The sequence below is a fragment of the Mus caroli genome, unplaced genomic scaffold (assembly GCF_978045245.1).
Source record: "Mus caroli unplaced genomic scaffold, Mus_caroli_1 scaffold_15, whole genome shotgun sequence".
NCBI classification, from domain to species: Eukaryota; Metazoa; Chordata; class Mammalia; order Rodentia; family Muridae; genus Mus; species Mus caroli.
In genome coordinates this window covers 94050819-94074625 of record NW_028227270.1, presented here as the reverse complement: position 1 = coordinate 94074625, position 23807 = coordinate 94050819, and the positions used below count along the sequence as shown (strand labels likewise).

The window sequence follows — 23807 nt, the reverse complement described above, 5'->3', positions numbered from 1 at the left end:
CAATTTTCTGACATGTGGAAACAGGAAGGCTTCAGGTGTCAAAATGAAAACACAAGAATTTATGGTCAACTGATATAAACAGAAAATGCTCATGGAAACAGAAAATTTGGGAATCTCAGCAGAAAAATAGGATACAATAATAGAACTTATCAATTGATGAATAAAGACTTCAAAGAAAAATGAAAAGATATCCCAGAATCTATGGGTCATTTAAATTCAATTTCAGATTAATAGAATGTAAAACAGAAGCTTCAAACAAATAATAAACAGAAATAGTCAAGTTGGTTAATATAGTACATGCATAGATGCAATTATGTTAATGGAGCGTAAGAAGTGAACTCAGAGAATATCATGTACAAGAAAGAGGATAGTACTCACACCTACAACAGGAACCCTCTGCAAAACATGGAGTAGAAAACAATACATTCCACTCAAGGGCATTAAAGTCACATTCACACGTGAAAACTGATCTAAAATTACACAGAAAAGAGGAAGACATTGGAAATAGAAAAACCATAAATTTCCAAAATACTGAAAAACTAGAATATGATATATTTATACCAGCAAAACTCACCTTCAGAAATAAAAGCAAAATGATGTGATGGTGTACCCTGCAATTCTTGAATCTAGAAAGCTGTGAAAGGAGGAACAGGAATTTAAAATTAGTCTGAATTTATGTAGTGAAATTCTATCTCAAGTAAGAATGTAAATGAACACTAAAAGAAAAAGGAAGTAAGGGGGTAAGAAAGGAAGGGAAGAAGGAAGGGAGAGAAGGAGGAACAGAGAGAGGGAAGAAGGGAGAAAATATGTAAATACAAAGTGAAAACATGTTATAAAAATTTTAAATAATAGCATTTCAAAATCTTTATAAAATGCATAATTATGAAAGATGTAACATAGATTGTGTTAAAGAAAATGTCAAATAAATGTGGATATTTATAAAGAGGAGAAAAATACCAGAAATGCCAAATACTATTTATTTTCCTTGTAACATTCTACAAAATGAAAATACACATAGCTGTTTAAAGCTACAGTAACATTCTTTTGTGCTTTGCATAACTTCTGTCCTTAGAGTGTATTTTAAGAACAGCACATCAGATAAAGAAAGTCAGTAAATCATTATGGTTCCAACGTCTCAATAGAATGGTATTAATGCAAACTAGGCAGGGAGTATTTATGAGTGTGCTTTTCAAGCTGCACAGCAACTACTAAAACCACAAGGGCTTAGACTGCTATATAAAACATCTCCAAACAATGACCATTATTTCAGTTAAATCAAAGAAAAACAGATACATTTCATTCCCATTGGGTAAGCATCCTCAGTGCACTTGTAATGAAATCTAGGTTGGAACTATATTAGTATAACTGCAAGTGCGGTCGTCACTGCATGGCAGAAACTCCAATATTTCCAGGCAGATTGAAAGCACAAGCTCAGTAACAACAATTGCTAGACCTTAAATTTCCATTCTGTTCATAAGTCTTATTCTGCCATTCTTTTACACAAAGACACATGCAAAGTATTTCTCAAATATTTTTTTCAATATAGCCTTGGAGATTGGATAGGTAGAGAGGGAAGCATAAGTTGGAAACAGAAGACAAGAGCAACATGAGTACATATACAAAGAAAGAGTAAATGCAGACATATGGGGTAAAATCATGATGGTAAATTAAACTTTATACACCATTACAACAATACACTACATACAGTGACATGAAAATTCCCACAATTATACTGGAATCATATATGCTAAAAAGAAAGTAAAGGGAGGAAGAAAGATTAAAAGCAGAAATATAATAGATTTAATATATGTAATAGGTAAGAAGATAAAATATATAAACATATGATATTGAATGATTCATAATATATAGTTGATTAGAATAATTATGGACAGACAGGTTAAAGATGGATTAATAGATAGATAGATAGATAGATAGATGATAGATAGATAGATAGATAGATAGATAGATAGATAGATAGATAGATAGATAGGTATAGAGTGATAGAAGATAGTTATGGATAGATGAATGAAGATATATAAAAGAAATAAACATATGTAAGTAGATGAAAAAAAAAGATAACGATAGATAAGTGTATCTAAAATGTGCCAAAAATTGATGCCAATATATTGTTTTGAAATGCTAAGCATGAGCAATACTATATCTGAATTTGTCTACAATCTAACGTATATTCAAAAGAGACAAAGAAAAGACTATAGTTGTATTTTCTAAATCTCCTTTCCTTATGCAGTGATTTCTATATGCATTTATATAACTCTGCAACAAATAGTAAATTACAATTTGTTCTGAAAAACAAACTTATTTCCTCATGCACAGCCTTGGCTTTCACTAATGTATAGTTTTTTCTATGAAGATTAGGCTTAATCTATTAACCTATTATTTTGGACTGTAATGAACGTAAAAGAATCTTAAGGCCATTTTTTTTAACTGTGTTGAGATGTGTCTTTGAAAACACAAATTAATGAAGAGAAGCCTTAAATATCACTATAAAACTCTGGACTGTATGTTTAAGAGGATCAAAATTTTATGCTTGAAATGCCACTAATGTAAACTACAAGGCTTGATTTATTTTTCACAATGTCAAAGCCATGACATTTCACAAAGCCTTTGATCTTAACCTTGGAAATCCAGATGCTCAGGATACAGGCAGACAAAATGAGCAGGAAATCCCTAACGGTCCTTTCCTATAATTGAATGCAAATATATTCATTAAGAAAGTAGCTAAATATAAAGGTATATTCTACTTTTAATGAATTTTTTTAACACATAAATAATCAGTAGGTGTGAATTTGAATTTAACTTTTGGAAGCAGGAGTGCTTGAATGGAAATGGGATAGAAAGAAACATCCCATCTGCACCTTTCTTTTTCACTGTTTTGTTTTGTTTTGTTTTGTTTTGTTTTGTTTTGTTTTGTTTTGTTTTGTTTTGTTTTGTTTTGTTTTTGGGTGTTTTGTTTTGGGGGAGTTTTGGGTTTGTTTGTTTGTTTTTGTTGTTGTTGTTCAACATGCCAGTTATACGCACATTTTTTGTTCATAAAGAGCTTTTTTTTTTTCACATTTGTGTCTTTAAATCTCCTGCAGGACAACGTAAGAGTCCATCATGATCTATATCTTGAATTTTTTAAATTTAGTTGCTTTGCTAGAAGCTTCGGAAATATGATTTTTTAAAAAATAAAAACAGCAAAATTGTTAACCTACTGATCATGAATTTAATAAATTTTAAATAAGGTAAATATTTTTAATACAAATTAAAACTATTACACTCATCTATAGTCAGTACAGGCACATATTCATATACATACAAACACATATTATATGTACTCATGTGTATGTATATAGATATATTCACATATATATCATATGTATATATAGCATATAAATACATATTCATATGTATATAACTCTTCCCTGAATATACACACATGAGAAGAAAACACTCCTATGTTATTCATAGTGAAAGCTCTCAAGCAATTTATTACACTAATATGTCAGTGTTCATATTAAAACAAGATTCTGGTCCACTTTCTGGAGTGAAAAGTTTGGACCTCAAGGAACTTAGAAAGTAAACATTTTTCAAGAATTCACTAAATGTATTTGGGCTTTCAAAGTTTAACAAGCAATTTCACTGTTGTTAACTAACTTTGTTGACACAAAAATGTTGTAAAAATTTTAATCAAAAATTAGAGGTTGAGTTAACAAAGGTTTGCAAAGATCTTCAAAGATGGCCTAATAACACAGTGTCATTCAGGTGGCATCATGGTCAAGTGACACTATTATCAGGTGTGTCCCATAGAATGTCTTCAAACATTGGAGGGCCTGCTCTTGAGGTGGATAGCAGGGTCTAGCCTTTTTTCTTTCTTGTTTCTAGACACTCATTGAGGGATGTTCTCTGTCAAGAAATCCAACTGTGCCATTCTGCTAGTTCTGCCATAGGCCCCAAACAATAGGAGGGGTAGAGAAGGAACCCTTTGGAACTATGAGCTGCTCACAACCTTTCCTGATGCTCAGTGGATTATCTTCATAGCTATCTTAATGTAAAAGCTGGTAACAGAAAAAAAAATACAGAAGAAAATGTGATGACACTTTTGGAAAATGCCTGAAAATTATAAAAGGTAAAGAACCCCCAACAAATCTCTCTGGTGATAACTGGGAATGAAAATCTGTTTATATTGAATCATATCATTATTAGCAAACTCCATTTATGAAGAGAGAAGTTTTCAAGATAGTGGTCTTGTATGCTTCGAAATATATTTTTATCATAGCAGTTAATTGCTTTAAAAATATGTTATCTATATCATCTTCAGTATGTATTTATTATACAAAACAATGAAATTCATTTTGGCACACTTGTATATCATGTACTTTGACCATCCCCTATCCTTTCTCCTTCTTAAATAATCAAATAGGCTTTACTTCATATTCAATGTCTCATTAATGAAGAGTTTTTCTACTAGCAAAATGTGAAAACAAATTCACACGCTCATGGCTGCTTCCATATAAATAATCTACAAACTTCATTATTGCAACAGATACTTTGTAAGTATTGCTAGAGCTTACCAGAAACTCAAGCTTGCATGCATTCTCTTCTTCTCTGCATGAAATCAATGCCCTTTTCAGAAAGATATGCCCATTTCTCGTCTATGCCATTGACTTCTAAGACATGAGTACAAAATGGCCTGCAGAAGGAGGAACATTCAAATGCCAAGCCACCCATAATGCTGTGAATAATACTGCCTCTCTCACAGAGTAGACAGGTAACCTTTTATCTTCCTTTTAATCTGCAGAAGAATCCGTGACTTTCATTTTACTAATGATATAGAAGTGACAAGTAGAAGAGGTAAATGAAGATTTTATGACATATGTGAGACTCATATTAGTAAAGTAACTCCCAGAGACCAAAATGTGAGATAAATCCAACACCAATTTAAATAAAAAACTAAGAGCTTTCATCTCTTATCCAAACACCATATTAAAAATTGTCTAACAAATGAATTGCTTTTACAGCATGATTTAGAATTTCACTCAGATTCCCTTTGACAGGGGCGATATTTTCTTGCAGACTCTACTCTCTCCTTTCATGTTAGAAACCCAATTACTTTGACATTCTTTTCTTGAGGTAATAATGTGGTTTTCAGTATAATTTCAAGGCCACATCTTCATCTCCTCATAGAATTTCCCATCAGACACATACAGTGCTGGGGAGACTAAAGATAGAAGGCAAGAAGTTCAGTGAATTGTGGCTCCTGTGCCAGTATTGTCAGTAAGAGAGTCAATTTGCCTTATTTCCCATCTGTAAAATGTGGCAACTGATCATGTTTACTTTACTGTTTTTCTGACTCATTTAACATCACACTCTAAACCCAGTAGTTTAGCTCAGAAGTTGCTCTTGGGAGTGATTAATCTTTGTGGTGACTACAGACTCTGAAACTGTATTGTTTACAGGAAGTGAAAAAGGAAGAAAATCAACTATGAACATCCTGGTCAAGCTAATGAAGAAGATATGAATAGAATTTCATGGAGGTTTGGGGACAAAATCATGTTCATGTGTCACTAGGGTGAGTGTGATTCATATAGCAGGAGAAAGAAGAGAAAACCAAGTCAGCTGAGATGTTAGCTGGGTGATAATATTAGAAGCTGTGAACTTAAGAGTGAAAATGAACTATCTTCAGTAATTCATCATATTTTGCTTAAATATCACTGATATATATATATATATATATATATATATATATATATATATATATATCAGATGATAGAAACTCAGAACCCTTGTGAGAGGAAGACACAGATTTGACGATATGTTCACAGATACGATGATTCTGACACTGAATAGCTGACCAAGAGCAAGAGTATAGGCCTGAGCAAAAGTTAACAAGCATGATGATCCAGGGTATTGATTCTACTCTTTTTCTCCCTCCCTCCCTCCCTCCCTCCCTCCCTCCCTCCCTCCCTCCCTCCCCCCCTCCCCCCCTCCCTCCCTCTCTCTCTCCTTCCCTCTCTCCCTTCCTCCCTCCCTCTTTCCGTGTATGTGTGTGTGTGTGTGTGTGTGTGTGTGTGTGTGTGTGTTTATGGGTGCGAGCAAGCAACAGTGCATGTCTAAAGGTCAGAAGAAAACATGTAGGACTTTATTCTTTCCTTTACCAAGTAGGTCCTGGGGACTGTTTTAGGTCATGAGGCTTTGTGACAAATGCCTTCTCCAGAACTGTTTATATGACTGCCATTGAATGAATTTATCGCTGACCAATAAGTGAAATAATACACACTTGATTATTATGTCTCTCTTTATAGAATAGAAAACTCTTACATGTTTCTTAATGCTATTTATTATAGTTGCTTGAAATACATATCTAATTGTTGCCTCCAACTCTTGCTTCATGGATAAATTCTTCTGGTATTTTAAAAATATATGCTATTTGCTTTATATTTCATTAAGGAACACAAAAGCAGTACAGACTGCCTTAAATTCACTGCTTTTTCCTTGAAATATCACAAAATACTGCGACTTAACTCTTTTATGTCTTAATAAATATATGATTAGCAATTTTAAATGTAGTTTTTCATTTGTCTATTTTTATACATTAATATTTCCTTTTCTCTTTAGTTTGTATTTATAATGGATGGTTTTGTGAGTCAACTTGAGACAAGCTGGAGTTATCACAGAGAAAAGAACCTCCCTTGAGGAAATGCCTCCATGAGATCCAGCTGTAAGACACTGTCTCAATTAGTGATCAAGGGTGGAAGGACCCATTGTGGGTGGTGGCATCCCTGGGCTGGTAGTAAGAAAGCAAGCCGAGCAAGCAAGGAGAAACCATCTAGTAAGCAAAATACTTCCTTTTCCTCTGTATCAGCTCCTTCCTCCAAGTTCCTACCCTGTATGAGTTCCAATCCTGACTTCTTTTGGTGATGAACAGCAGTGAGGAAGTATAAGCTGAATAAATCCTCCCCCACCCCCAACTTGCTTCTTGGACATGATGTTTTGTACAGGAATAGAAACCCTAACTAAGACAATATCTTATCAAAACTTTATTATAATGTTTTCATACATTTTGTTTCTATTATTCCCCTCTCCCAATTCTTCCTATATTCTCCCCACCTTCTTACCTGACCAACTTCATTTTATTTCTCTTTTTCAAAATTAACAAAAAGATAGAACAACAGAACCAAAGACTAAAAGCAAAACAATATTTTAAAAATATCAATAAGACAAAAATATACCAAAACAAAACAAAACCTCTAAAAAGAGAGACACAGAGCATTTGTGCTGGTCTTGTCTGTGTTTTCATGGTCTGTATGAGTTGCAATGCATATCAGTTCCATTGTGTCTGCACGATGCCATTTTCCTGGAGACATCTATCTACTCTGGCTCATAAACTTCTATCTTTTCTTCTACATAGATCTCTAAGCCTTGAGAGGAGGTGTTTGATTTAAAAAAAAAATCCCATTTAGGGACACGTATTTCAATGTCTCACAATATCTGTGCATTGTCCAGTTGTGGTTCTACTGTTATTTATCATCCACTGCAGGAAGAAATGTCTCTGATGAGGTTGAGTGATGCTTTGCTCTATGGGAATAGCAGTATTTCATTAGGAGTATTTTTATTGTTACACTCCTGTAGCAGAATAAACCTCAGTGTTTCATAGGCACCTAAATAGGTCAGAATGTCTCCATAAATTCTGACTAGCATTTTGATAACTCAACGTTGCTTCGAGGTTGTCAGTCTGTGTCAGATGTTTAGCATCCCACCTGGCTTTAACTATCATTTAATTCTCAAAAGGCAGCAGCATGGAGATTTAAAAAGTTCTTGGGAATCCACATGTGTCCCAACTGAAACAGAAATCACCCACTAACTTCTTGTCCTTGGGAAACCAGTTTTATATCTTAAGAACTCAGGGTGTTCCATGCCATGTTAATTTACAGTGGCTTTTTATTTAAGAGAACCTAGGAGCAAAGAGGCCATATTTGGAGCTTCTCCCAAACTTCTCCACCAAAATAGCCCATAAAATAATTCCCAGACATTTCTGTAAAGTAGATCACGATACTTTCTGTTCCAGAGGCCTTCCCTGCACTCACTGGACATGACCTCCTTTGTTCTCCAATGAGAGAGAAAAGATGAAGAACTGAATCAATATGACTTTGTTATGTTCACTTACGTTTATTACTGCTACTTCAGACTATTTTTCTCCACTTATCATTCTGCACAGATGTCTACATATCCTCCTACTTAAGCATAAACACATACACACATTTATAGGTTCCTTTGCATTTTGATTTCTTAAGGATGTATGATATGTAACATTTACATCAAGTGAAGCTGTATATTTTTCTCCTATTTAAACTTTAAAAGTCTTGACTGTAAACAAGGGTGGACTTGGGAAGATATCTTTCTTTCCCTAAAGTTTTATTACTTGAACACAAGCATGAATTGGGGTTTTATTGTGTTTTAGTAAATATATTCCACATGTTTGAGCTTGTTCTAATTATATGTCTTTTACTTTTTATGCTTTATCTTTTGTTAAATGGACTGTCTCATATTTTTACAAGTAAAAAGTTTACAGTCTCTAAAACTTTTCTAGCTGTAGATATCATCTTGCAGTATCTTTTGAAATCTTTCTTTCCCATAAGTCTGTTTGACTGTATCATTTGACTTCTATTTATAAACCATAAGATCAATACAATCATACTTCTATGCATTTTCATCACAGATGTACTTATTAGCTTTTTTTAAAAAATATTTTATTACGTATTTTCCTCAATTACATTTCCAATGCTATCCAAAAAGTCCCCCATACCCCCCCCCACTCCCCTACCCACCCATTCCCATTTTTTGGCCCTGGCGTTTCCCTGTACTGGGGCATATAAAGTTTGCTTGTCCAATGGGCCTCTCTTTCCAGTGATGGCTGACTAGGTCATCTTTTGATACATATGCAGCTATCAGACTAGCTAAGGTTGGGATTTTGTGATCTTCCCACCTTCAGAAGTCTCCTACATGACCTTGAAAATTTACATGTCTTCTGACATTTGAAAAATGATGATTATATATTTTTCTTGTTCTTGCTCAATAAAATTTCTTATCTTAGGAATTGATTCATATATGCATTTGCATTTTCTTCCATGTCAATCTCAAATGAGAAGGAGCTTAGCTAAATAAATATCACTCTAGTTAATACCTGAATATGAAATTACATATTAGGCTACAAAAGTGTGTTTATATATATATATATATATATATATATATATATATATATATACACTCATACACACAATCTGGTGGATTCAAGGACCATAAAGAAGAATCACTACTGCTATTCTTTTTTATTAAACTAGTGAAATTCCTAACTTCATTCTAAATATGTATCCTTATACCCTTATATCCTCTTAAGAGTGCAACTCTCACCTTTTGATAAAGAAACTTATTTTGCCGCAAATAAAGAACATTAGAGAATGGTATGATGATCAGCTGGTCAAAGTATAAAGAATAAAACTGACCCAGCTGTTACTCCTACCATATGACCCGTACACCTAAGGCTCAGTGAATATCATGAAAAAGCAGAAAGATTTTAAGAGCCAAAGGACCAGGATGTCTGCTGTGAGATACTCTCTTGTATGTGTGATAGGAAGACTGCATGTGCCCATGAAGTCACCAAAAAAGGATTTCCTAAGCAACATCTTCAAAATAACAGCACCAGTTCATATCCTCATGTGAATGGGAAAAATCTCCCAAGACACACTTCTAGATGAAGAGCTAGAAACAGTTAATGGAGAGAGAGAGAGAGAGGGAGAGAGAGAGAGAGAGAGAGAGAGAGAGAGAGAGAGAGAGAGAGAGAGAGAGAGAGAGAGAGAGAGAGAATGAGTCTTTTACAGAAAGAGCTCAGAGAAAGACGGAGAGAGGCAGAGAGACACAAAAAGAGGAATCAGCCTTTCAGAAACAAGCTCCCTGAGAGGTTACTGAATGCCATGTGGTTAGGCCTGAATTCATATATAAAAGCAATACTAAATAGATTCAGCAAGGTATACATGTGTGTATAGCAATATAAAACAATGAAAACTAAGAGTTTGAGACTTTTGATGAGAAGCTAGGAGATACATTGGAGGAGATATAGGAGTAAATATAATTTAAAATGAAGGAGCAAATTGATTTGGATGGTGTCTGGGTTTCTATTCTTGGACAAAACATCACGACAAAGAAGCAAGTTGGGGAGAAAAGGGTTTAGTCAGCTTACACTTCCATACTGCTGTTCATCACAAAGGATGTCAGGACTGGAACTGAAGCAGGTCAGGAAGCAGGAGCTGATGTAGAGGCTACGGAGGGATGTTACTTACTGGCTTGCTTCCCCTGGCTTGTTCAGCCTGCTCTCTTATACAACCAAGACTTCCACCCAGAGATGGCACCACCCACAAGGAGAACTCCCCCCTTGATCACTAATTGAGAAAATGCCTTATAGCTGGATCTCATAGAGGCACTTCCCCAACTGAAGCTCCTTTCTCTGTGATAACTCCAGCCTGTATCAAGTTGACACAAAACTAGTCAGTACAGATGGATAGGGAAAGGATGATATAGGACTGGGAGAAGTTGGAGGAGAGGGATGAATATGATCAACATAGCCACATATAATACATCAAAATCTCAAAAATTATTAAAGATATTTTTATGTGGAAAAATGATAATAGGCATACAAGAGCAATGGTATTTAATAAAAAAAGTCTCAGGAGAAATGATTAAAAGGTTGAATAGGAAGACATTTTATTTCAGGATCTTACTTTACTTCACAGTATGAATTATCTATGCAGGAACACAGAGGAAAAGTGTCCATATACATAAGGTTCTATGAGTTGTTACTATATTGAAAATGTTCCTTTACAACAGTGTCTCGACCTTCAAATTGTCCTGATACTTTCACACTACATCAGCTCCCTACCTAGGACATCCTACAAGCTGTCAATTCAGAAAAAGAAGAATTGTTATCTGTAATTATTGTCCCCTAAAGTTCCTCATCTTTTTTTTGCTGAATTATTGCATTGTAATTGGTGACATTATTGCTAATTACAATTTTAAATTTTAAAATTTATATCTGGAACTATGCACATATATTTCTCTATGGATTAATAATGAAAAATGAAAGAATGACTGGTTAGTTTGTTTGCTACATAGAATGAAGAGTGAATTAACTGATCAATGAAATTCAAACAATCTATGAACCAGTGGGTGAATAGGAAGTTAAATGGATTAGACAGGAGATAGATTACATTGAAGAAGATAGATAGTGGATTAATTAAATGATATATCGGTATATAGATTATAGATATATAATAGATTATATTGAAATAAATTGATATTTAGGTGACATATAACACATACATATAAATACATGCCTACATAATACATAATTAGATGTTAGAGAATAATAACTGGTAGGCAAGTAGAATGATTGATCCTGGAAGTCTATTTTCAGATCTTCTTACCATTGCATCAGAAATAGATATCTAAATACATGTAGTGTTGAAGATTAAAGAATTGAATAACCAAGAAAAATTACCAGCTTCCTTACTTTTAATTAGCATATAGCTAAATATTTCATAATCTACATTGAAAATGTAAACAGAAGACACAATAAACCTCCAAAAGTCTCTGGGCTCATTGTCCTTGAATCTGACACTGTTCTTGTATGAGGAATGGCATAGATATTTCTTGTTTAGAGCAAACCCACAAAGAGCTTATGGAATAAGCTAACAGTGAAGTCATATAACAAAAAGCCTAGGAATAGAGGAAAAAAATCACAAAGTAGAAGATTTTGAAATAATTCTACCTTTTTTGTTCTTTTTGTTGATAATCAAGTGTACTCCAGATTGCCAAAAAAGGAAGGACTTAGGTGTTATGACCATTCCAGGTTAGTAAAATGTAAGCATTAAACATGGACACTTAGAAAGAAAGTAAGATATAGAAAATTATGAAGTTAACCTAAATATTACAAATATTAATACAGTATTATAGATATTAATACAAAATTATAATAACATTTTATATTTTAACTTCCTGGAAAGACCTTAATTCAAGAAAGTAGCACTGACCCTTCCTCCAAGACTTTCTTTATATTATCTGGCCTATTATACTGAAAATAATACCTATTTAATTTGACCACTTAGTATAAATTGTAAAATGTAATTGTTTAACAATTTTAAATTCATAAACAATATGACCTTAATAATTATCATTATAATTTTTGTTGTTAAGCAATTAATTACAAATACAAGTTAAAATACCTACTAGATATATTTATTAACTTTATTATGAGAATTTTTTAAGTAACAATTCATTTCCCTCCTTCAAATCTTCCATCATATCTTATAATATTGACATTTTCAGATAATGTGATGCTTTGTAAGTATATATTATATCCTAAATTGAAGAAAAGCAAAAGTATTCAAAATTGTAGAACAGATAAAATATGAATAAAATACAAGGTCTTAGCCAATTATGTCTTTGACAGAAATTGCCAATTCAGTTTTACCACGAACCATAAAAATCCAAACTGCAAGCAAATAACGCTGTGAAATGAAAGCACACACAAATTTCTTGTTCTTTAATCCTCTCATTTACTACCAAAGTTTGGCAAAAAGAAATATTTGCAAAACTTCATATACATATATTAAGTGAAAAATAGAAACATATGAGTGCCTACAAAAAATGGGACAGTTATGAATCTTGACATAAAATATGATTTTGAGTGATTTAGACCCTTCAAGACCTCCATTCATAGTAAGTGCACTACTGAGAAGCAGCAGAAAGCACACTCTAACCTTTACAGAGAAATATGCCACTGTGCAGCCCAGCAAATCAATCGACACACTTCACTTTATTTTTTTTTCAGGTATCCAAAAAAGGTATGGCACAATTACATTTTAAGATTATGTTATCAGGGTCCATTTTATGGCAGATTTCTTTAGGCTTAAGATTCTGGACAAGAAGGTAAGTGCTGCAAAGGTTTGTGTATCTTTATATCTGTGACAATTGAGACTGTTTTGTCTGAGATAATATATGGATAAAAAGCATGCATGCAGGAAAGATCCCAAACCTACATTTAGATAAATTGATCTGTGAGGTTCAATAGTTTCTTCTTCATGTTGGAATCCTGACATTGATTATGCCAAGGCAAATAGGAGGAAAACTAAGGAATTCACCAAAAGAGAAGTTCAAGATCATAATGTTTAGTAAGTTCTCATAAGAGCTCAGACTTGGATAGTCACTAATATGTGAAACTGGAAGCTGTTGAACTTGCAAAAACAAACTGGAAAGATATCTCAAAGGTAAACAGCAAAGTTTCCAAAGTTTTCAAAGTATCCAAGTTCAGTTCCCAAGACCTACTCTCAAGGATTAATCCCACAGGTAACTCTAGCTGCATGACATGCAACACCTTCTTCTGGATTCTATGAGTATTTCTACTTATACACACACCTACACACACACACACACACACACACACACAGACACATACACACACACACACACACACTCGTATCATCTGTCAGTCCAAATTCAGAAACAGTAAAGCCAAAACTGAAGGTCACAAGCTGCTGCAGATGAATGAACCCCAAAATTAAAAAAAACGTCATCAGCAACTTCATTATTATTCACTCAAATGATATCATTTAGGAAATCACAAAAAGATGATTGGAACTTTGGAGTTCATGAAAAATGCATGTTTGTCATTGTGTCCCAGAGTGCTTTTAGGTCAGAGGAGGCAGGTAGATTATGAGATTATAACAATTTATCTATCTATATCCTCCCAGTGAGTGGAGATAAGTAGATAGACTAATAATTGGTTAAAATATGTACTTGCATTTATGTGTACATGTGTGTGTGTGTGTGTGTGTGTGTGTGCATTAATACACTTTGCCCTAAAAGTGACTGTGCTCCTTCACCAAATAAACCCTGTGATGAATGGGTGCCATGTGGTACTTCTTGGGGGTGGGTGCTCATGGGTACATTTTAAATGGCATTTTCCTGTCTTTACATGTCCCCCATAATTCTTCAAGCAACAATCCTCCCTGAGTTTAACCTCATTATAAAAGAATGTCTGCTGCCCGTTCACTTAGTTTCTCTCAGCCTCTGTTTGTTTATATATGAAAATGCAACATTACACACTAAAACCAAGAGATAAACATGAAATTATGAACTTGCCCATCAGGCATATCACTTGTAAAAAGACAATACAAGGACCATTTAAAGAGATTCAGAGTGTGAGAACTCTTATATTTTCAAGTTTAAGTCCACATGCCTTGGTAGTTAGTGTATACATTTTGAAGCTCTTAACTCACCCAATAATCTTGAATGAAAAATTCGTAAGTAGCCATGTTTAAAGCTATGTGCTAAGTTAAAAGCCATGCTACATATTGCAAATTCTGTGAAGAAATGGGGGTAATTTTGAAGGAATTATCATCTGTAAGTTTTATAGATTCTCTAGCTCAAACTAGACTCAAGGTCTCAGCCTCAGCATTTCTCTCATTTCCTCTTGCTGTAATTAATCAAAATCTTTCATTTCTGGCCAATGTCTTCCTGAATATGAATAAGAAATAAAATACCATTTGATGTTTAAAATTATGGGGACTATCTTAATGACGGAAATAGATGATTGGGAGAAGAAGAGAATGCCTGATTATATATATATTCATGAAGATGTCAAAGGTTTATAAAGCCAGTGTCTGCAGATGAGAAAGCTGTGGTTCTCTCAGGCCATCTTGGAGAAGTGTGTTCCCAGCAGTCACCATGACCATGAACAGCCAGGGGTCAGCCCGGAAAGGTATGTGCTGTAGCTTAGTGACTATGTGGCTTTCTCAGTATTCCTGATATGGCATAGGGGAATCTATTATGACATTTTACCTAATACAGGTTTCAACTTTATAGGGGTATGGAGAATAACTGCCTTTCTCCAGACATGGAATGACCAGAACCACCAACACAGACCCAAGACAACTGTGATGTTGTCCAAAATAACTTTGTTCCTTATTCATATCTGCAGATAAGGAAAATACAAAGATAACTGGTTTAGAGCAAGGATGATGGGGTTGTTGATATTCCACAGAAGGAGATGGGAACATCATGGGACCCTCACCTTGTACTCCAGCTAAGAGTTCCTACCCATGCTGAAGTCAGTCTCAGAGTTTCAGTTGTCTGTGAGTTAACAATGGAGTTTAAAGTGATAGCCTATTCATTAATGTAGAAATTATTCTTACTTAAGCATAACAGACTATGAGATCAGTGGCTCTTTAGCGGGGGAGACACCCTTCTTCAGAGATGTGACACATCTAGAGATATCCAGAAGTGAATAGTGATGGCATAATGGAAGTAAGGAAGAAAAAAGGAAGCTGCTACTTGTAGCTAATGGGCAGAAATCATGGACACTCTGAATCCCCCACTACTGCAAACTGAGCCTGGAAACAATAGCAACCCAGGTCACAAAGTTGGTGTTGCAGAGACTGGGAACATGGACTGACACAGACAACAAGACCCTTGGGTCTACCAGTCACAATTCTAGAGGGAAGCAAGAAAGATTTTCTTGCTGCGAGGTATCACTAAGAGTTGGTTAGTGAGTTCTAATAAATGTGACAAAATCTTCAGCAAGGCAGGAATAATGCACATAGTGATAGCAGGGATCTGGTTTATACTGTTCTGAGAAATTGTTTGAATAGAAGTGACATTTCAATAGAAAGGGAAAATAAAGAGGCTAGAATTAACTAATTGCCTTTGCTTTCTTGGTGACATTTGAAAAAAAACAAAAGAATTAATAGCAACATAAAAAGTTTTTGTGACATATATGAGAAAGCCCTTCTTTAATTTTTATTTCATTTTAAACTCAAAACCTCTCAGATGATAAATGTTCAGATTAATGTACTCTGTTAGAGTTAGAAAACATCTATACACTCATGAATTGTAAAATCTACTGCTACAGTACCATTATCCCGAAAGCATATTTTTTCACACATGTAGACAAACTATGAAGCCTTGAAAGTATAAACATATATTCATATATATTGTGTTGTATAAATATATTTGAAGTGAGATTTGGGAAAATTAGAAGTATTTTTCAAGAAATATATCCCAATAACATTGAAAAATTTCAGCTAGTGAGCTATTTAACAGTGCTGTATAATAATTTTGTGGTTAACATTGAATTAAATACTAAAAATTCTTAGAGAATGTGATTACTCAAGACCAGAAGAAACTTCCACGATATGAAATTGTCTTAAGACAATAACTTAGTACACTAGCTCAGATTAATTTATACTCAGAATGTTTGCAAAGTGAACAAGTACTTCTGAGACAAGTGCAAAAATGACAAAAGCTACACTCCCCACAGCACATATCTGGGAAAATGTTAATATCAGGTAAATACAATGTGTATAGATTATTGACTCTCCCATAACCACAAATGCAAACACACATGTAAGGTGCTGGGGCAGATAAGGTTCTCTTCAGCTGAGTAGATCATTACACACCCGTTCCTGTATTTTTTTTAGCAGGGACACTCCTCCTGTTGCTGATATCAAACCTGCTGTTCTGCCAAAATGTACAGCCTCTGCCAATCTGTCCCGGTGGTGACTGCCAGACACCTCTCCCGGAGCTGTTTGACCGTGTGGTCATGCTTTCTCACTACATCCATACCCTGTATACAGATATGTTCATTGAATTCGTAAGTACTTCACTCATTTCTGGTATCTTTTGAAAAGGATCTCTTCAAAACAATTCTGTTGTATTTCAGTTAAACAATGATCTGTGAATTATATCTTCAAGGGAAAAAGAAACACCAGCTTATAAAAGTTGGAGCAAAGAGAACTGGACAATTTCATAAAGTCTTACAGATTTGCAAAAGTAAAGCGACCTTTAATATTTTGTAATTTGTGTTTTTTAAATGTAAACTTGAGGTGTGCAGCCCTCTATGTAGTGGCAGAAGTCTTCACAGTCTCGTATGTGTGAGTCCAGGATCTAGGAGACTTTTTCATGTAGTGCTCTGCAAAAGCCGAGCGAAGGGGAGCAGCGTGGCAGGAGTAAACTCTGTGGATGGGCTAGAATTAACCTAAACTGAAGCCACGCAGTAGTGGGAATAAAAAATAATCAGGCTTCAGACAGCCCCAAACATTTGTTAAAACTTTCATAGCCTCTCTCTCTCTCTCTCTCTCTCTCTCTCTCTCTCTCTCTCTCTCTCTCTCTCTCTCTCTCTCTCTCTCTCTCCCTTCTCTCCTTTCTCCATGCCTTTCTACAATAAAGCTCTAAAACCATAGACAGAAAACAAACAAACAAACAAATAAACAAACAAACAAACAAAACTTTCATGGCATGGTTTCAATTAAAGTAGGAAGCCTAGTTCAGAGGCAGAGAAAGGTCCTCTCTTGTTGATACAGGCCTTTCAGAGGACTTAAGTGATTTCTTTGAGTCAATTCACAAGGCATTGTCGGAGATAACTTCAGTACATCAGTGGGTATTCAGAAAGTGGTTTATCACTTACACTAAGTATGAATTCATAATGTTCTCTTTATTAACTAACATCTCTTTCAATTATTGACTGCTCATCATTCACTTCTGAAATCTTCCTAGAAATTCTTCTAAATATTCAGAATTTTTACTAAATTTTAGTTTATAATAATACTTTATACAAGTACCAACCAGGGAACATATATGAGACAGATCTAAGTCCTTTAAACTTATGTAGCAGTTGTGTAGTTTGGTAGCCATATAGATGCCTAACTAGTGGAACCCAGGTTGTCTGATTCTGCTGCCTGCTTTTGAGACCCTTTCCCCTAACTGGGCTGCTTCTTCTAGCTTCAACTGTTCTTCTGTTGAGAACTTCACCTGACTTTACTGCAACTTGATATGCCAAGACCTCCTTATATCCATGAGAAGTCTTTCATCAAGTAAAAGAATGGAGGAGTGAATGGGTCGGGCGTTGGGGGAAGGACTTAGAGGATAGAAGAGAAGATAAACTGCAGTCAGGATGAAAAGTAAATAAATAAATTAGCTAATTGAATAAAACAAAGCAAAACAAAATGAAAAATGATATTATCAAGAAAGTAAAATTCAATACAATAAATGAGTAATGGAAGAAACATAAATTAAAATTTTAGAACATTATTCAAATGACTTAACATTAATTATAACTTATATATTAAATAACTTTTCTAATTTAATTGTTCACTGTTTAATATTTTTCAAATATGTATGCCTGGTGTTTTATAGTTTACTTAGTCACAATCCATACCCTTATATTCAGCATTTATGAAGAATTTAGTCCTGTACAAGTTCATAGATTCAGAAGTATTTGAATGAAAAACTGTGTTTAATAATGCTTAAATGAAAGAATCATATCAATCCGAAACTACAGGCACAATAAATAAGTAAACAAAAATAATACATGATATGGCATTTACCTTTAACATGAGAAATGACATGTAAAGGACATTTTTACATTTAAAGTATTTTTAGTGTTTACTTTCTAAATAGTAATTTATTTTTTAAAAAAGAGAGAAAACAAAGAAGTAAAAAATTAGATTAGGCTGGGAAATAAGTAGAAAAGGGTTACTTAATTCCTTAATTTTCAGTGTTTTGCTAAATTTAAATTAAATATCTATTAAATGCATGGACATTCTGGTTATATATGTTTTAAATACTCAGACTTCACTAATGGAATTTCTATTTCAATTTCTAGGATAAACAGTATGTGCAAGACCGTGAGTTTATTGCCAAGGTCATCAATGACTGCCCCACTTCTTCCCTGGCTACACCTGAAGACAAGGAACAAGCCCTGAAAGTCCCTGTGAGTCCTCAGCCCATGTTCTTCCCGACATCAGTGAGGCAGTACACTGGTTTTGGTGTACTCCAGGTTGTCAGAGCACTGAGATAGCTATAGTAAAGATAAAAGGGAGGGGAGACAGTGATTGGCCAAAACAAATACACATTGCAGGGTGGGAAAAAAAGGGGAATACTTAACAACATTGTAGCTGGGCCATAAACTGTCCATGAAGATGACATTGCATATGTTATCCTGTAGGAAACTTTGAACTGGACTTCATGGTTATGAGTAAATTGACGTTCATATATATAGGAAATATGTAAGAAATGCATAAGTAAGAAATATCAATTTAGTTGTGTTTGTTCTACATTCTGGGAACTCCTCCATTTGCAGTCTCCATTACTGACCACTGCACATCACTCCTGAGCTTGCAAGTTCTCCTGGTTGTGCTCTTCCTTACTTAGCTACATCTGCATTCTTACCAGACTTCTTTGCCTTATTCTGTATCTTATATTGAAAGCCTCCTCACCAAGAAGTATTTGAAATTTTGCTTTTTTGTGCCTTCACAGGTATAACTGGATTCTCATCGGATAATAAAGTCTTAATGTTACAGCAGGTCTAATTATTAATTTTTATATACCATGCCATAACCAATCTCAACATAACTAAATAAAAATATATACACAAGAGGATTATGTTATGGGGAAGTCAAAGAAAGACTTTGTCTCAAAAATGGTTTGGTCCACTTGACTGACACCAGTGATATTTATCTTTAATCAATCAATCAGTCAATCAATCAATCAATCAGCTTATATATATGATGTTTGCATACTATATAATATATAGAGATTTGTATATTTTATGTTTATTATATTTACATGATATACATATATGCACGTCTCCAAAATGTGTATATCTCCATTATGTCCTGTTTAATTTATCACATCTCAGTTCTACATTCCTGCTATGTTCATTAATATTATAGTGTTAATAGAAGAAAAAATGCAATAACAGGCTGAGGACCAAGAGACAATATTCAGTTAAAAGTACCCTAATGATAGGAAATCCACAACACCCACTAATGATGTTCCTGCAATTCATCCTCTCAAAAATTCCATGTTGCACTGTATTATTTCACTTGTTGAGATAAAGAACATGGGATCTAGAAGGTGATTCTAAATTTTTATGAGTTTCAATATCTCACTTTTCTGCATGTGGTATTATGCTCCTAGGAAGCTATGTTGTCATTACCATTTGCCCCTTTCTTTTCCACCTCAAACTTTTTATACTTTTCCATTTTAATATCTCTTGAAATGCTCTCTACTCATTATTTTCATTTTCATTTGACTAAATAAGAGATATCTGTACAGTAAGTATTTCAAATCAGAGATGAGTTTTATGTATATTTTGAGAGTGAGCAGAGAGCTACTTGTAGGTTAAAACTGCATTGTGGTTTATAATAATGCTTGTATTTAAGCACAATGCTGTGTTATTTTTCTTCAGTTGTACATACAACCAATGAGTCATTCTTCTAGAGATGATGGAAATCAAGTCATGTACACTGCTGAAAGCACATTCTACATCCTCTTTGTATAGTGTCTCTCTTGTAACATTCTAAAAGAAGAGGAAAATAATATATTCATACAATGATAAATCTTATTCTCTAGTGTGAAAATGATTTGGGTCACTAGTCACTGATGATGGTGGTGTTCATATTTCCCAAGGGCCTCTAGGATCCCACTAAGTTATAATACACACTGAGTGCCACCAATGCTTTGCTTTGTTATGAACATTCAAAGTAATAGAAAAAAGTAGACCAGACCATGAAGGCTGATGGTAGAATTCTAGAGGTTAATCAAAACACAAAGAATTTGATAGTTTAGAGAAAAAAATAGTCATTTAAAGGCTATGAAGATTTAAGTCAATTAAGTATTTCTAAGTATGAAAATCTGAATTTGATGCCAAAACCTTACTTTAAAAAACTAAGCATGAATGTAGCCAGACATGGTGATGCATGCCTTGTATCCTAGCATTCCGTAGGCACAAGCAGGTGGACCTCTTGCTCTGCACTTGATCTCAGCAAAAGGCTGAGAAATGATTAGTATCTCTGTTCTAGATCAGAAAAACAAATCAAATCACAGCAAAGACAAAACAAAACAAAACAAAACAAAACAAAACAAAACAAAACAAAACAAAACAAAACAAAAACAGAAAATCAACCCATGGGGGTGCATACTTATAATCTCAGCACAGGAAATGTGAACACAGTTTAGCCAGTCATCCTAGGCTACTGGGAAAGTTCCAGGCCAGGGAGATACCATATCTCATAATACAAGGTAGACGGCTTCTGAGCAATGACACCAAAGGTTGTTTTCTAGTCTCCAAAAAAAAAAAAAAAAAAAAAAAAAAAAAAAAAAAAAAAAAAACCATGGATGCCCATATACACAAATACACACAGGTACATCATACACAGAGAGCGGCACATATACACAAATACAGAAATGAAAGTAGTCATACAAACAAGGTATTTTTTGTTATACTCTTTCAATGTATATGCTAATAATTGTTTGACTCTTCTATAATATTGTGATCTAATACTATATTAACACACATAGTTATGAAAATGAACATTTTCGTCAGCCTCTATGAACAAAACCCACGTCTAACTCTGTTGTATTTACTTGCTTTAATTATTGTTCAACATGGTGGATTAGCCGGAAGTTCTTCTGAACCTGATCCTCAGTTTGGTGCAGTCCTCGAGTGACCCTCTGTTTCAACTAATAACTGGAGTAGGTGGTATTCAAGAAGCCCCCGATTACATCCTATCAAGAGCCAAGGAGATTGAGGAACAAAACAAGCGGCTTCTTGAGGGAGTTGAGAAGATAATTAGCCAGGTGAGCAGTTCCCTGAAAGTCAGTGCTTTTCTGACTCATGGAAAAGCTGAGTTCTACAATGAGCAACAAATCTTGTAATACTCTTCTTTGTGACAAGATAAACACCTTAAGTAAAAACGCAAGCACCCGATCTCCCGTGATACCTTGGTAAAAGCCTAGGATCTGGTTAGCCATCTGTTTACAAGGACGAGAATAAATGTCAACTCAGAAACATATCTATATATGTTAGTTTAAACTTTTAGATGGCTAATTGACTTGTTGTGCCCTACTGATATATATCTACTATCCATGAGTTTGGCTGAAATATTACATAGGTCTTTCCACAAAATATGAATTCTGTAATTATAAGAACTAAGGATGCAAAAATGCTCATATATGAATTGAAATTATTTTTTTCTAATTAGGCCTATCCTGAAGCCAAAGGAAATGGGATCTACTTTGTTTGGTCACAACTTCCATCCCTGCAGGGAGTGGATGAAGAATCCAAAATCTTGTCTTTGCGTAACACCATTCGCTGCCTGCGCAGGGATTCCCACAAGGTTGACAATTTTCTCAAGGTCCTGAGGTGCCAAATTGCCCATCAAAACAACTGCTAAGCCCACATTCAGTCCATCTCTTTCTGAGATGATCCTTAAAAGTCTATTTCTTCAAAGTTGTATTTGCTTTAGAGTTTTCAGTGCATGCTTGGGTGCAATCAGTCTCTTCTTAAAAAATAAAAACAATCTAAAAAAATGTCAAAGTCTGAAAAGGCTGTCAATGTTTCCTTTGTTAATTTAATAGAAAATCCTTCGTGGACATCATAATCATCATAATCACATCATCAAATTTTGTCATGAATAGCAGGTTTAAGTCTTACAAATAATGCATATGGAAAATTAGTTTATATCAGAAAGTTAATATGGGCCAAGATTGGAGAAAGAAGTTACTAGTAACAAGTCCATCCATTCTACCAAAAGGGTAGAAAAACAGATCATTTCTGTGACACAATTTTCCAGTATAGGAATGGATAAACTAAGCGCTACAGAGATGCAACTAGAGAGTACACTCTCAGTTAAGCAATCTGAAATTGGTAGGATACCAAAGTTATTATCCTTAAATATCTTCTAAAAATTGGCTTTAGCAATTTTTCTCTGGACTCTCAAGTCTTTTTCTTTTATTTAGGTATTTTCCTCATTTACATTTCCAATGCTATCCCAAAAGTCCCCCATACCCTCCCCCTCCCAATTCCCCTACCCACCCACTCAGACTTCTTGGCGCTGGCGTTCCCCTGTACCGAGGCATATAAAGTTTGCAAAACCAATGGGCCTCTCTTTCCACTGATGGCCTACTAGGCCATCTTCTGACACATATGCAGCTAGAGACATGAGCTCCGAGGGGTACTTGTTAGTTCATATTGTTGTCCAACCTATAGGGTTGCAGATCCCTTTAGCTCCTTGGGTACTTTCTCTAGTTCCTCCATTGGGGTTCCTGTGATCCATCCAATAGCTGACTGTGAGCATCCACTTCTGTGTTTGCTAGGCCCCAGCATAGTCTCACAAGAGACAGCTATATCAGGGTCCTTTCAGCAAAATCTTGCTAGTATATGCAATGGTGTCAGCGTTTGGAGGCTGATTATGGGATGGATCCCTGGGTATGGCAGTCTCTAGATGGTCCATCCTTTTGTCTCAGCTCCAAACTTTGTCTCTGTAACTCCTTCCATGGGTGTTTTTTTCCCAATTCTAAGAAGGGGCAAAGTGTCCATACTTTGGTCTTCGTTCTTCTTGAGTTTCATGTGTTTAGCAAATTGTATCTTATATCTTGGGTGTTCTAAGTTTCTGGGCTAATATCCACTTATCAGTGAGTACATATCATGTGAGTTCTTTTGTAATTGGGTTACCTCACTCAGGATGATGCCCTCCAGGTCCATCCATTTGCCTAGAAATTTCATAAATTCATTCTTTTTAATAGCTGAGTAGTACTCCATTGTGTAAATGCACCACATTTTCTGTATCCATTCCTCTGTTGAGGGGCATCTGGGTTCTTTCCAGCGTCAAGTCTTTACATTAATCATTTTACCCAATACAACAGGTTGAAGAAACTGAGGTCCACACAGAATGATAGCAGATTATAGAAAATTA

General features: G+C 34.8%; 1 protein-coding gene across 2 annotated transcripts; it reads left to right on the top strand.

Moving 5' to 3' along the window:
• The first annotated feature begins 14737 nt into the window (after positions 1–14737).
• On the top strand, positions 14738–22416 carry Prl (prolactin). Of its 2 annotated transcripts, none has more exons than XM_021180667.2 (5): positions 14738–14812; positions 16530–16702; positions 18713–18820; positions 21511–21690; positions 22095–22416. In XM_021180667.2, exons 1-5 carry the CDS (start codon positions 14779–14781, stop codon positions 22284–22286), a joined length of 687 nt encoding a protein of 228 aa, XP_021036326.1. In that variant the 5' UTR covers positions 14738–14778; the 3' UTR covers positions 22287–22416. The 2 variants fall into 2 exon arrangements, with proteins under 2 accessions (XP_021036326.1, XP_021036327.1); XM_021180668.2 differs by having other exon boundaries at positions 14745–14812; positions 16533–16702.
• Positions 22417–23807: the final 1391 nt, after the last annotated feature.

Bases quoted from the DNA above. Each gene is read 5' to 3' on its own strand.
- Prl (XM_021180667.2), top strand. From the start codon at position 14,779: ATGACCATGAACAGCCAGGGGTCAGCCCGGAAAG. The intron at 18,821-21,510 runs GTGAGTCCTCAG...ATGGTGGATTAG, and splicing joins AACAAGCCCTGAAAGTCCCT to CCGGAAGTTCTTCTGAACCT. The intron at 21,691-22,094 runs GTGAGCAGTTCC...TTTTCTAATTAG, and splicing joins TTGAGAAGATAATTAGCCAG to GCCTATCCTGAAGCCAAAGG.